The sequence below is a fragment of the Lepidochelys olivacea genome (genome assembly GCF_965140295.1).
Source record: "Lepidochelys olivacea isolate rLepOli2 genome assembly, chromosome: 10".
Lineage (NCBI taxonomy): Eukaryota > Metazoa > Chordata > Testudines > Cheloniidae > Lepidochelys > Lepidochelys olivacea.
The window spans coordinates 61553611-61569190 of NC_140420.1; the positions used below are offsets into that span (position 1 = coordinate 61553611).

Below are 15580 nucleotides of genomic sequence, written 5' to 3' on the forward strand. Positions count from 1 at the left end.
TATGGGTTCTACTGTGAAATATGAAGTAACTGGCATGGTTATGAACATAAAGCTCCAAGATCCAAGTCAATAATACACTTGAGTACTAACTTTCAGGATCTTGACTGATTTCACAGCTCCATACTTTGTGTATCAGAAAGTCTGTCAGGAGTGGGGCAGCAGACTGGTACCAGCAGCCAATATTCCTGCTTCGCTGGAAGACCTAGAGCCATCTGACATAGCCCAGGAAAAAAAGCAGAAGATGCACTGATTCAGACCAGTGTTGCTGCTCTGACCTTCCAATGGATTTTGAAGCTGCTCTCCTCAGGAAGAATCCCAGGACCAGTGTGCTAGAGTGAATCACACACCCAACCTCTAGTGCAGCTGCTCACATAGGTACAGGACTTACCCTGTGTATCCAGCCCTTAGTTAGTTAGTTGGCTGTCCAAACAGTAGTTAAAATATATTTTAATAATCTAAGGAAATACCTGCTCAATGACACCCTTGTACAGTAACCTAATTCTAAGCCTCCTCACAACCCATATTCTAGTTATTTACTATTTTTAAATATTGGTAGGTAACAGCACTGTAGTGCTTCACAAAAAACTAACTCTTCAACTTGATAGCATCCCTGAGACATAGCTAGAGAAACAGATTGAAAGGGCCAAGCTGGGCTCTCACCCAAGTTGAAAGAGCTATTTGTAAACAAATCTGTGATTAGAAACTAACAGTTCCTAGGTTACCGAGGAGTGAATCTGAAAACATTACCCTTTAGTTATAAAAGAGGCGTCTGGTTAGAGCCAAATTGTCCCATTATCATTGGGGTGAGGAGGATGATCATTTAGGTTAGCCCCATCTGTGACTTTTTGGGGTGTACTTGACAAGACATTGGCAACAGTTTCCTTACTACAGGACCATACATACATGAATAATTAATCAGTCCAGGTATTTAGTAATCACAAAACACAAAGATAAAAAATAAATAAAAAACTTTCTGAAATGCAGAAGTGATCATGGCAGAGATTTTGCATGGCTGCTGGTAAAACTACACCTGCATCATGGTGTCAGAAAGTGATCTGGCCTTTAAGGATTATGGCCTTAGTCCCACCTGTGCTCAGATATTTGACTCCCAGGACATGGGTTTGAGGCCAGGACTAAGAACTGCCATACTTGGTCGACCAAAGGTCCATCTAGCCTATTGTGATGCATAACTAGAAAATAAAATAAATAAATAACCCTCAAAAGACATGCAGGGAGATAATGTTTGTGTTTTTGTATATTTACATATGTAAGAGTAGGGTCAACAGTGTAATCAACAGTCCCAGTCCATGCTATATTCTGATATCATTTAAATGAATTGTAAACATGGGATATCTTGGTATTCATCTCTCTTTGAAATGTAGTGTGAACGGTGGAGGAACAAGCAAATGGCCTTATGTTAATTCGATAACTAAGTACCGGTGATGGACCTCCTTCAAAGTCATCCTAATTACCTTTTGTTCCCTGAGGAACTCCCACCTGTCAAAAAGACATGAAATTGTATAAAAGACCCTTGCGTCCTGATTCTGTCATCTCAGATCTGCTTCATCTTCATTAGGGGAAGTTTGAGTCATAAGACTGAGATCCCAGTTATGCTGGTACAGCCTGAATATGCTATTTGGACATTGGACTATAAACTATGAATTACTTCTGAAATAACTCTTTGCAACTACAAAGCTCACCATCTCTGCTATGAATCTGCAATTCAATGAATTGAACTCATGTCTGTATGTACATTGATCTTTTAACCATACTCTCTCTCTTTTGTTTTTAATAAATTTTAGTTTTGTTAATGAGCATTGGCTGTAGCGTGTATTTGGGTAAGATCTGAAACATTCATTAACCTGGGAGGTAATGCGTCCGATCCTTTGGGATTGGTAGAACCTTTTCTTTTATATGATGAAATAAGATTTACAGAAATTCTTATCATATTTGACATGGGTACCTGGATGGAGGCCTGAGGCTAGATAACTTTAAGGGAACTGTGTTGTTTGGACTTCTGAGTACCCAGTAAGGTAATAAAGAAGCTGTTTTATGCTGGCTTGGTAAATCTAAGTACAGTATTGGAATATCCACCAGCTTTTTTGGGTTCGGCTGCCCCATTCTTTGCAGTTCACTCTAACTGAGTGACCACAGCTGGCTCCCACTAGGACCCCGATCACACCTAGTATCCGGTCTTCCGACAGTGGCCAATGCCAGGTGCCCCAGAGGGAATGAACAGAACAGGTAATCATCAAGTGATCAATCCCTTGTTGCCCTCTCTCATCTTCTGTCAAACAGAAGCTAAAGACACCATCCTGGCTAATAGGCATTGATGGACCTATCCTCCATGAACTTATCTAGTTCTTTTTTAACCCTGTTAGCATCTTGGTCTTCACAACATCCTCTGGCAAGCAGTTCCACAGGTTGACTGTGTGTTGTGTGAAAAAAATACTTCCTTTCGTTTGTTTTAAACCTGCTGCCTATTAATTTCATTTGATAACCCCTAATTCTTGTGTTATGAGACATAACCTGGGGGTCACCTGCTTCCTAGATGAAAGGCAAACACACAGTAACAATTTAGATCAGATGAAAGGACTGGCTGGCATTACCTGCAGTGAAGGGCAGATTTAAGAAGGAAAAGGCTTGAGGAGACACCAGAACCCCAGTTTGGAAAAGAAATGTTGAGTCCACCAAGTGGTGAAGAAACTGTAGAGTTGTGGAAAGACTTGTTTTGACTTACGCTAGCATTTGAACTGTAATTTTTTTTTTAAGTACATCAGCCCCCACCATCCAAAAAGGGTATTATGACTTACAAGCATCTGGGTGTTTGAGAACCCCAAGAGGGGAAAGTGAGGCAGTGTCAAAGGCTGATAACACTGTAATGGCAAGCACTCACCCCTGGAGCACCCTTGGGTGGCCCAGTGTGAACCCATAGTTGTGTCATTGCCTCAGTTTCACCTTATGTGCTATTAGTAAGTTCAGTGAGGCTCTTATATAGTGACTAGTGCCCCTTCAGAGATCTAGTTTATTAATAAAAGGCTGAACGCAGTATACAGAGAAGCCTTCACTCCAGCATTGTAGTAGAGGGGTGTTTCTTAGTTAGTCTGCCCCCCCACATAACTCCCTCTTTCTTCTCACTCCAGGCTCTTCACTAGTAAGGCCCTCTCAACCCAGAACCATTTTCTGGGGTTAGGCCTCCTACCATCACCTGGGGAAGGGTTCTTTCTCTGGACCAGCACATAGTTCCCCAATTACCTGAACACTTTGCTTCTGTCTGATAAGATCCTTTTGCTAGGACCAGGCCTTCCTAGGGCTTTGCCACTCTTAGAACCAGATATCTTCCATAACATCTTTCCTTGGTCCCCTGTTCTGGTAAGCTTGCTAACCAGCTTCCCCCAAAAGTCCCTCGCCTCAGGAACTACCTCTGTGTGTTGTAGCTTCCTGACTAAGGAGCCCTCATAACCCTTTATTAAGTCCAGGTGTGTCTTTACTAGTTAACTGCCACTCAGTCACCTAGGTCATTAACTACTCACAGGTGTGACAGGCTCTCCTAAGGAGAATCCAGGTAGGCTGGGTGCTTTACACCCTCAGGGGCCACCTATTCTGTGACACACCAACTCTGTTTTTTTTAGCAGGGGAGGGCTAAGCACCAATACCAACTCCAGAAATTAAAAGATAATGACTCAGACTGCAAAACCCAGAAGATCTTTTTAAAGACTAGACATGGTTTTAGTCTCTCTTTTGATGTTTAAACTTCTCCCTCCCCCACCCAAATCATGTTTGGCAGTTATGGCCCAATATCCATGAAATCATGAGAGTTTCCAACGCCAGCTTGGGTGATTACCCCCATTCTATCAGGCTGCAGAGAGCAGCATCTGTAGATGATTAACATGGGTATTGGGGAATGCTGCCCCTTTTCCTCTCAGACACTTGGGAGTAAGGGGGACCAGCCCCAGTATATACTGACCCTCTCACTTGCTTTCACTGAATAAAGTAAAAGCTAGGATAGGTTTTCTAAACTGTCATACCTGGCTAGAGGTGATAGACTGTTGTAGCAGAAGCAATGGAAGGATTCCCCTTGACTTCAGTGGGCTTTGGATTAGCCCCCCCGCCCTTTTTTTTCTACCTGTGGATCGTATGTCTATTTTATTATTTGTTATTTTAAAGACAGAAATGTTTGTACCAAATCTTTATCATTCTCTTCTGCCTTGGGAATTCATAACTACATTTAGGTATGGTTTGTCTCTTATACAAAATCAATACAATAAAGCCCCAGACAGAAATAAAAGTTATTTCATGATGGCACATCTTGCCATCTTGTATATTTAGACCACAAACAGCTATGAACTATTTCCTTAAGTGTTAGTAATAACAAACAATGTAACTATGCTGCTGGTATGAGTGATGATACTTTTATTCCTAATGTTTATCTGACACATTAAATCAAACAGGAATAAATCCTGAGATTAAACAATAAATTATTTCAGTTAATCACAGTGAAATCCTGTGAATTCACATTTACCTGTAAAAAGGAAAAACTACTGAAGCAACAAAGGGTGGTTCCCCTGATTTGTGTATTAAATATGAACAAAATATAACTGATGCATGCTGCATTGCACAAGCAGTTTACATACTGTATGCATTTGGGTTGCCTGGGGAGTCATGGCCTGATTTTTTGCTGCCTTGTCACTAACACCTGTCCAAAATGGATGTGAAATATTTCTGTTCCGATTCTCACTTTACACAGGTGCGAAGAGCTACCCCATGGCAAAATCCTGCCTTTCAATTTCCTCAGTGCTATGATGATATTAATGTTACATTGGAAATCAAAAGGCAGAGCCATATGCTGAAGGCTTAAACTGCTGTGTACATTAAAAGAAGCAAACTTGTTGACTTCTTGGGATACATCTGAAGAGAAAGAGCACTTAAAGAAATGGACTAGAACATGACTCTGTATAAATGTATTTGTAAATGTCTATTTATAGGGCATTTTAAAAGGCTACTCCCTTGTATGCTTCAGTGAGCAGCAGATGGAGCCACAGCAGGCTCAGAAAAGATTTTCTCTAACTTTTAGGTAATGAGCTTTAATTATCACAGGGCAAACAGTTTATTTTCTTTGCTGCTAGAAAGGTGGTTTTGTATCCTTCTGTCAGATTTAAACTGCAACCTAAATAACACATTTCCTTATGCCTAGCGCAATTTTCCAGAGATGCTTCCTACTAAATGGTTAATTTACCACTGCAATTGTAATTTCTTTGCCATGTGACAAAGACACAATGTGACTGAAAGCAAAAGGTTTTTACTGCAGAGAACACAAATTCACTAAGAACGGTTTCAGAGTAGCAGCCGTGTTAGTCTGTATCCGCAAAAAGAAAAGGAGTACTTGTGGCACCTTAGACACTAACAAATTTATTTGAGCATAAGCTTTCGTGAGCTACAGCTCACTGCATCCGATGAAGTGAGCTGTAGCTCACGAAAGCTTATGCTCAAATAAATTTGTTAGTTTCGAAGGTGCCACAAGTACCCCTTTCCTTTTCACTACGAACTGAATTTTCAACAACTGTTACAGGAAAGTTAGAAGACTCGGGTCATAAACAACAGCTCTCCTCCTGTATAAATATCAGAGAGACATATTTTTTAAGACAGCTTCTGCATTAAGGGTAATGGAGAGGGGCCAATGCTGAAATTCTTCCTCATACACAAAAAGAAAAGGAGTACTTGTGGCACCTTAGAGACTAACCAATTTATTTGAGCATAAGCTTTCGTGAGCTACAGCTCACTTCATCGGATGCATACTGTGGAAAAGTATGTAAAAAAGCTGTAGCTCACGAAAGCTTATGCTCAAATAAATTGGTTAGTCTCTAAGGTGCCACAAGTACTCCTTTTCTTTTTGCGAATACAGACTAACACGGCTGTTACTCTGATTCCTCATACACAATACCTACTTTCTCATGCAAAAAGGCATAGTACACTGGTAGTACTAGTAGTAATAGTAAAACTAGTATGTCTAGATTAGTAAATATCATAAAAATCTTCTAACACAGTATTATATACCACGGAAAGTACTGCACTGAGACATGACAACTTTACTACAATTTGCAGACAGAAAGCCTGATCCTGGTTTACAGTAAGACAACTCTAGCAGTACAAAGGAGACTTAAAGAGGGTGGAAATGTACCTTGCACACATTTAAAGACCCTTTTTCACTGGCAGAGTGGTGAAAAGTGGACTTGGTATGAATGAGAATCAGGCCCAGAAACTTTAAGATTCTTAAACTGAAACAATGATCTTAGGCTATTGTTATTATTTTAAAAACAAGTCAAATGTGTGAAATCCTGAAAATGCTAAATTACATTAAAAGTTCAAAGATGAAAAGGTTTTGGGAAGGGGGAGGAGCTGAAGGGAGTATATGATGATGGGATCATGGGGTTTATTTCTTGGAGACTTAGCAGGAAAAGACAGAAAGGAGATAAACTAGCAGAGCTGGCTGGAAAATGATTGGGGCGGTGGTTTCCACTGAGAATATCAACTTTTTGTCAAAAAACTGAGAATCTGAAGACTTTTTTTTTTTTTTGGTAACTGAATCCAAAACATTTTGGCCAAAAACCAAAAGAAATTTTGGTTAAAACCAAAAATATTTTTGGTTTTTAGATTTTTTTTAAAAAATCTATCATTTTGGAGGAAAGCAAATACTTTTACCAAAAATTTCTTTGCGTCAATTTTCTATCTGAAAAATTAACACTGAAAATTTTCCACTAATCCTAGTTGCTAGGAGTAAAACTGATATTGCTCTGATGAGAGGAGAAGGCAGCAAGATGTGATAGTAGATATGAGAATATGACCGGACGTCAACAGAAGCAAGGATGCAGAGGAAAAAGTGGAGATGGGGAACATAAGGGAGTTACGCGCCCAAACCACACAGGAATTCAGTGGGAGCCAGATATCTAACTTCCTTAGGCTCCTTTGAAAATCCCAGTTGAGAACAGATCTGTAAAATGAGCTGAGGTGAGGCAGAATATGTGCCTGTGCCCATCTAGCTGTGGGGAGCCAATAAAGCTCTTGAATAAAACAGGAGTGATGAGATGGTGGGGTGGAAAGAGAAAAAGGTGGCTCAAGCAAGGGAGATGGCAGTGGGCAGGATTTGGAGAGAGACATAAGGAACAATATACTGGGTCTAATAGGTCAGCAATTAAAAGAATCTCAATGATCAGTTAAAATAATATGTTGGGCATATCTAACTGGCAAGCAGGGGGATGGAATGGAAAATAAAAAATTGTGTCTACTTGAATCCTGTCTACCATCTTAGAGCTCCCTATTCACTGGGGCTAAAATAAGCTTAATGAAACTGGATCACAAAGGCTTCTTCTCCCCTTGATCTGCATTCTGGCAGACCAGCTCAGACCACTTACTTTGCCTGGATCCTGAGGCCAGGGGCTAGCCCATGTTCTCCCTGAGCTAGATTTCCCCTTCCCTGGAGCTGCTGGCTGTGTTTGGTCATAGAGTTCATTATCAATTTTCAGTTGTATCAACATAGCCATGACACAATGCAAACTAATTGACAAGAAATCTCTGTTACTTACAACATAAAGTCTTGTTCCCAGCAAGGTTCGCTTCCTTTTCTGTTTATTGTGGTGCTTTTTAGATTTTGGATTTTTAAAACAACATAGGTATTAAATGTGTCTGAAACAGAAACAACAAACAAATTAACTACCTTTCATTATTTTGTGCTAGGAGCTGGGGGCATTGACTTAGGCTTGTGGAGTTCACACTATGGGGCTAAGAATAGCAGTGTAGCCTTTCCATCTTGGCTGGAGCCTGGGCTCTGAGACCCACCCCCCTCGCCGGGTTTCAGAGCCAAGGCACCAGCCTAAGTGCAAACATCTATGCTGCTATGTTTAGCTCTGTAGTGAGGGTCCCCAAGACCGAGTCAGTTGATCAAAGCTCTGAGACTCACAGCCACAGTTTTTGTTTGTTTGGGGTTTTTTTACAGTGTAAACATACCCTTAAACTCCCAGTACCTTGGAGTTAACTCTAACTACGATACAACCCACACAGAGATGCCTCTCAGTTCTGTGGCTTAGCTATGAAACCCCCATTAATTCTGAATATGGCTCTCTGTGTAGCAAAATAAGTTAAAACAAAACATTCCTAAAGCAGCTAGAGGTATGAATTGTGTCTGGTGTCCACTGTATAAAATGTGAATAAGTTGTTTTTCTAGCAGGAGCATATTCGATAGGAAGTAGTTAGTTCTCTAATAGTTAGGTGTGGACAAAAGTGGTGCATTATTTACAGAAAGAGACGCCTTCCTTGTTTAGGTGGCAGTAGTTACAAAACATCATGAGAAAAGCCCAGCTCCTCAAAGGTATTTAGGTGCCTAGCTCCCATTGAAATCAATGGGTAAATAAGTTGTACATGCATTTTTGTAAGTCCAAAAATGGAGGCCATGTCTGAAAACCTGCCCCACATTATGCATATTAGAGTAAATGTAACGTCAAGATATTTCCAAATCACGTTGAGTTACATTATATGACTGTCTACATTGCAATGAACGGAATGAAATCACAGAAGTACAAAAATAGGCACCAATGTAAATCTAAATGTGGTAGCAAAGTTGTCCCTTCCAATAAATAGTAAGATGCTTATGGCTCAGTCCTCAGTTGCATCACAGCAGAATTTGATGCTGCTGTTGTGAGGGGATGCAAAGGTGGCTGTAAACCATCTTTCAATGTCCTCGATCTTGGGGCGGGATAAAGATCAAACTGGTCTCTGGCACAAAGTAGAGCAGCCAATTCCTGGTTTGGTTCAGTACCATCACTAACTTCTACAGCCTTCATTTAAAGATCTGCATTTAATTAACCTGCATTATTAAAGTTTTCAGAGAGGTTGATAACCATAACAGCTAGTGCATGATAATATTTCATTAAGGCACACTGGCATTTTAAACCAGTGTGGATTTGTGAGGTGGAGTCCAAAATGCAGGCTATACCCTGTAGGCTACTCTGTGATGCCACTTGACCAATAGGCCAGGTCTGTCAAAAGGGGAGCTCTTACGGGACAACAAATTAATTGGAACAAATTAGTGTGAGTAAACTAAGTCATCATTCACCAAGTCATCTATTTATTTTCTTTGTCAATGTACCAAGCGTCTCAAATATCATGTCATTGCTCTCAGACTGAACAAACTATTAACAAAGTCAATATAGGTTTAGAAATCTGTTTGTGGATTAAAAGCTTTCAATATATGATTCATTTATTATGCAGGGTAACTCTCTGAATACGCCAAATAACCTGACAGAGAATGAAAATTGCAAATTTTCTGTATCTTTGCTGTATGTCATCTTTATTTTATGTTTTGATTTTTTTGTAGTTATTGGGCTTGTGCATCAGACTGTATGAGCATTGGGAAGGGATCCACATCAATCATAAATTAGTTGCCTAATTCTAGTGATTTTGAACACCACCATCAAAAATCTAATCTTCTATCTCCAAAAACAAATATCAAAAACATAAATACCCTTCATCCGATATTAAAGCTAACATCTTTTCAAATATTCAGTGCAATTTGAAAATGCAGCCAGAATGGATGAGAAACAGAGCAATTAGACAGGCAGATTAACCTTTAAAAACATGTATTTAAGAATCTCTATTCAATCCACCTTTAACTCCAAGCTTTCATCCACGTTTGACAGATTCACTCCCCTCTCACACTGAAGTCTCTCTCACCAGTATTCAAACTTGGCTCACATTTCTGTTGCTTCCCCAGCACCTTTTCCCACATAGCTGAGTACCTCTGAAGAAAATCTTGACTTGCTGAACTATCATTTTTTCTTCTCTTACTACAGCTCTGTTATCTACCATGTTCAAGCAGCTGCTTCTCTTTGATTGACTCCTATGCTTAAGACCTCAGTGTCTCTTCTCTGCATTTGAATGTCCCCAGAGTGCTTCTCCCCCATCTCTCTCTCCCTCCCTGAAATCTCACGAGCTACTTTTGGAAAAGAGAGAGAAGGTGAGTGAGGTAATATCTTTTATTGGACCAACTTAAGAAAACTTAAGAAAAAGAGACATTTGTAATACATCCTTCACCACATGCCTCCGTGCACACACAGAGACATACACAAAACCCTTAAATTATAACAATGCAGATTCTGAGCCACATTCACTGATAAACCCTGGTGGTGAAAAGCAGCTGTAAATTCCAGTTAACTAGCTACTTGAAGATTGGAATCTTTCGTAGCCCAAATCTGCCATAGCATTTTCTATGTCACTTCCCTTTCTGTCCAATTCAGGGTCCACAGTTGGGGGAAATGGAGCACTATTGGGTCATCCCTTTGCCTAGCTCATCCCTGACTATTGTAATGGCCCAGTGGAGCTATGGCCAGCCAACACAAGACAGAATAGCCTTACAGCTGTTCTACCTCACATGAAGAAGAGGACTGGCAGGAGTGGAACAGTGGGAACATACGGGTGGCTTAAGACCACCTCTACCTCCCACATATAGGCACCTCTTCTGCAGTTCCTCAAGAATGGGAACTCTGGCCCTTTATCTCTGAATATATCTTTCAGTCTGCATCACTGTTAGCTTTGATAATAGCTAGTGCTAAATAACATTCAAAGGTCAATTTAAATGTTTTATTTAATTTATCAAGCAGTGCTATAAATGTAAGCATCTATTGTAAATTAGAGCACAGATGAAACATAACATTTGCTGGATCTTGTGCAATCATTTTACGTGACAATATTATGCATAATGACAGCGAAAAGAAATGTCACCATGTTCTACGCTTCACAAATGCAGATGTAACTAATAATGACTGTGCTTCTCAATGAGTTAAATGAGAATCATATTCTGAGACAGTGGCTTAAATGTGGTAGTTCAAATGACCTCAAAATTCACCTCTCTTTAATCCAAGTAATCTAAAACAATCTGCACGGGTTACCACAGGGCAGCATTAGTCAGTCAGCCATATTTTAGTACACCCTCCCCTCCCCCGCTTTCCTGCTGGTAATAGCTCACTTTAAGTGATCACTCTCATTACAGTGTGTATGGTAGTGCCCATTGGTTCATGTTCTCTATGTATATAAATCTCCCCACTGTATTTTCCGCTGAATGCATCCGATGAAGTGAGCTGTAGCTCACGAAAGCTTATGCTCAGATAAATTTGTTAGTCTCTAAGGTGCCACAAGTACTCCTTTTCTTATTGTTTCCTAACAATGTCCTGGAGTGCCCCAAGTTAAAGGTAATGTATTATTTTATTTTATTGTTATGCCAAATCTTGAAGTCCTTACTCAGGTTTTAATCTGCATTTGTCTACACAGATCACTGAAATGTTTGCGTCTGCCTGAGTCTGGTCTTGCCTCTCTAGCCATTGTCCAGCCCTTGACCCTAGAGGCTGACTGAAAACAATCCCAGGCATCCACATTTTGCTCAAGGTCATGGGTTAGTGCTCCCATCTGAACCAGCCAGCTACAGATCTATGGGGCTTCTGCTCCCATCCATACTTCTTTATTGTCCTCAATGGACACATTCAGGCACAGTCCCTGCCCACCTTTGGTGAAGCTGCAAACTCTGCACTACCAATATCTCCCGCTTCCCCCATCACAATGGTTTCACTTGTCTCAGGACCTTCTGTCTGCTTTTTTCCCATGCAAATGTACACTTCAAGCATTAGTATAGTAGAAAATAACATTAGTAAATGTTATGTCACATTATGGACCTTAATCTTGTTTGGAAAGTGCTGTGATTCATTTATCTCCTTGTAAATAGTAGAAAAATTTGCATAGCAAACTTGCATGTCCTTATTTCTTTTGCCCTGGATAGATTGAGGACCTACCGCTATTTCTAGCTTAAACAGATTTACTTTAGCACAATGCATATTTGCTCTTAAAAGAAAAAAAAAAGGTGTTTGTCTAAATTTAGAGTATGGGAAGGCAAACTTACCAGCAGCGCCATTCAACCGTCCTTTTTTCACTATTAAAAATAAAAAGAGAAATACATGTAACTATATTAATTCCTATAATACTTTTAGAAGATTCTTAGCTGCAAATATTCTTTTAAAAACTGTCATAAATATAAAGGGAAGGGTAAACCCCTTTGAAATCCCTCCTGGCCAGGGGAAAGCTCCTCTCACCTGTAAAGGGTTAAGAAGCTAAAGGTAACCTCGCTGGCACCTGACCAAAATGACCAATGAGGAGACAAGATACTTTCAAAAGCTGGGAGGAGGGAGAGAAACAAAGGGTCTGTGTCTGTCTGTAGTCGTCTTGGCCAGGGACAGAACAGGAATGGAGTCTTAGAACTTTTAGTAAGTAATCTAGCTAGGTATGTGTTAGATTACGATTTCTTTAAATGGCTGAGAAAAGAATTGTGCTGAATAGAATAACTATTTCTGTCTGTGTATCTTTTTTGTAACTTAAGGTTTTGCCTAGAGGGGTTCTCTATGTTTTTGAATCTAATTACCCTGTAAGATATCTACCATCCTGATTTTACAGGGGGGATTTCTTTATTTCTATTTACTTCTATTTTTTATTAAAAGTCTTCTTGTAAAACACTGAATGCTTTTTCATTGTTTTCAGATCCAAGGGTTTGGGTCTGTGGTCACCTATGCAAATTGGTGAGGCTTTTTACCAAACCTTGTCCAGGAAGTGGGGTGCAAGGTTTTGGGAAGTATTTTGGGGGGAAGGACGCGTCCAAACAGCTCTTCCCCAGTAACCAGTATTAGTTTGGTGGTGGTAGCGGCCAGTCCAAGGATAACGGGGGTAATATTTTGTACCTTGGGGAAGTTTTGACCTAAGCTGGTAAAGATAAGCTTAGGAGGTTTTTCATGCAGGTCCCCACAGCTGTACCCTAGAGTTCAGAGTGGGGGAGGAACCTTGACATGGTGGCACAGTGGTGGGATTAACCTGAAATCATTTTGAGATCCAGTTGAGATTTTTTGAACTAGAAATACAGATTTTAAAAAGGAATTTTTAGGAAGTCCAGAAAGCAGCTTTGAAACTGAAAGCAGCTTGGTTTCTCTCTGCTTTGTGGCCAAGCAGAGACAAAAGGGGATTATCTTGTGAATTGCAGGTTTTCTTTGCCTGGAGGCAGGGTACTTAACTCCTGCAGGGAAATTCACAGTCTTCCAACCCAGAGGTTTTTTTTTTCTTTTCTTCCTAAAAGTAAATAGGGGGTGTGTGCTCTACCCATTTGCCTGGAGACAAAAGTGGCAGGGTTTTTTTTAGGATTTTGATTTTTTGTTTGTTTTACAAGGAGCACAGGTTTGAAAAGAAATTTTTTTTTCTTTGGGCTGGGTAAGCAGGTTTCCAAGTAGTTGGAGGTTTTTTGCTTTAATTTGGGCCCAGAGCAGAGACAAGGGAATTGTCTTTTTCTGTAGGCTGACAATCACTATCAGAGAATAGGTATTCTATTCCAGCACAGCAAAATTTTACAGCCAAGTTTTGTTTGTTTATTTCTAAACCTCGGGTGTAAAGTTAGTTAAAAACAGAGAGGTTAGAATGGCCAAATCCTCGGCTCGACTACAGCTGGAATTAGCCAAATTTCAGGCTGAGGAAAAACAAAGGGAACATGAAAGACAGATAGAACTCATGCGGCTGGAGAAGGAAGTACAGGAGGCTGCCCACAAGAGGGAAATGGAGGCAAGGAAGCATGTGGAGGAGATGGAGAGGATAAAGGCCCAGCAGAATATACCAACAAACCCTAGCAATCCTTCTCCAGGTACCACTTCCCATCCCAGAAAGTTCCCCACCTACAAGGCAGGTGATGATACTGAGGCCTTCTTAGAAAACTTCGAAAGGGCCTGCCTTGGGTACAACATCTCTACTGACCAATACATGGTAGAGCTGAGGCCGCAGCTCAGTGGACCCTTAGCTGAGGTGGCAGCTGAAATGCCTAAAGAACATATGAACAAGTATGAACTGTTTAAATCCAAGGCGAGAGTCAGAATGGGGATAACACCCGAGCGGTCTCGTCGGAGGTTCTGAGCCCTAAGGTGGAAACCAGACATGTCATTTACCCGACATGCCTACCACATTGTGAAACATTGGGATGCCTGGATATCAGGAGCAAGTGTTGAATCTCCAGTAAATTTGCCCTTCCTAATGCAAATGGAACAATTCTTAGAGGGTGTTCCTGAGGAAATAGAAGGATACATCCTAGATGGGAAACCCAAAACTGTAATCGAGGCAGGAGAGATTGGAGCCAGATGGGTGGAGGTGGCAGAGAAGAAGAAAACTGGTCGCAGTTGGAGCGGAGACCAGAAGGGACCACCCCAGACCACACCCTATTACCGGGGGCCGCCCAAAGCCCCACCTACCTCCCAAAGAACCCTCCAGACCCCTTATCGTCCCACCACCCCGTTCTCCAGCAACCCACCTCGCCCCGGTGACCCGTCAGCTGGACGATGTTTTAAATGTAACGAGCTGGGGCATGTAAAGGCCAACTGCCCCAAGAACCCCAACAGATTACAGTTCATTGCACCGGAATCACACCAGAGGTCCACAGGCCCAGATACCTCCCAGATACCCTTGGAGCGGAGGGAAACTGTGAGTGTGGGCGGGAAGAAGGTCACCGCGTGGAGGGACACCGGAGCACAAGTGTCAGCTATCCATGCTTCCTTAGTGGACCCCAATTTAATCAACCCAGAGATCCAAGTGACGATTCAACCCTTCAAGTCCAACTCTTTCAATTTGCCTACAGCCAAGTTGCCTGTCCAGTACAAGGGCTGGTCAGGAATGTGGACTTTTGCAGTCTATGATGATTATCCCATCCCCATGCTGTTGGGGGAAGACTTGGCCAATCACGTGAAGAAGGCCAAGAGGGTGGGAACGGTCACCCGCAGCCAGGCTAAACAAGCCGTGAGGCCTAGCTCTGTTCCGGAAACTTCTATCAGGGCCCGGTCAGAGGTGATGGACCCGGACCCCAGGCCAATGTCTGCAACAGCAGTAGTGGATCCAGTCCCAGAGACCCAGACGGAACCAGTCCCAGAACCGGAACCAGCCAAACAACCAACACCAGACCCCGTGCCAGCACTGAATCCAGTACTTGCAACCTCAACACCAGAGGGCCCCACCGAACCTGAACTGGCAGCAGCCGATAACCCTACACAAGAGGCTCAGCCGGAGCCTGAATCCCAACATAGTGCACCAGCGGAGAGCGGTTCACAGTCAACAGAAACAGCTCCATCCCCTATATCGCTTCCAGAGGGACCAAACCTATGTCCCCAATCCAATGAGGAACTGATGTCTCCAGCATCAAGGGAACAGTTCCAGACCGAACAGGAAGCAGATGAAAGCCTCCAGAGAGCGTGGACGGCGGCACGGAGCAACCCACCGCCTCTCAGCTCTTCTAATCGATCCAGGTTTGTTGTAGAAAGAGGACTTTTATACAAGGAAACTCTTTCTGGGGGACACCAGGAAGACTGGCATCCTCAGAGACAGTTGGTAGTTCCAACTAAATACCGGGCCAAGCTCTTGAGCTTAGCCCATGATCACCCTAGTGGCCATGCTGGGGTGAACAGGACCAAAGACCGTTTGGGGGGGTCATTCCACTGGGAGGGAATGGGCAAGGATGTTTCTACCTATGTCC

At 41.8% G+C, this 15580-nt stretch overlaps 1 protein-coding gene across 1 annotated transcript in view; it reads right to left on the reverse strand.

Annotated features, from left to right (window-relative positions):
- Positions 1-15580, reverse strand: part of LOC311527329 (protein unc-13 homolog A-like) — a 146814-nt gene that overhangs the window by 122012 nt on the left and 9222 nt on the right. Inside the window, exons 2-3 of the mRNA XM_084641197.1 lie at positions 11939-11968; positions 7581-7680 (exon numbers count right to left, since the gene is read on the reverse strand). Of these exons, the coding sequence (XP_084497323.1) occupies positions 7581-7680; positions 11939-11968 (130 nt within the window). The remainder of the gene's footprint in view (positions 1-7580; positions 7681-11938; positions 11969-15580) is intronic.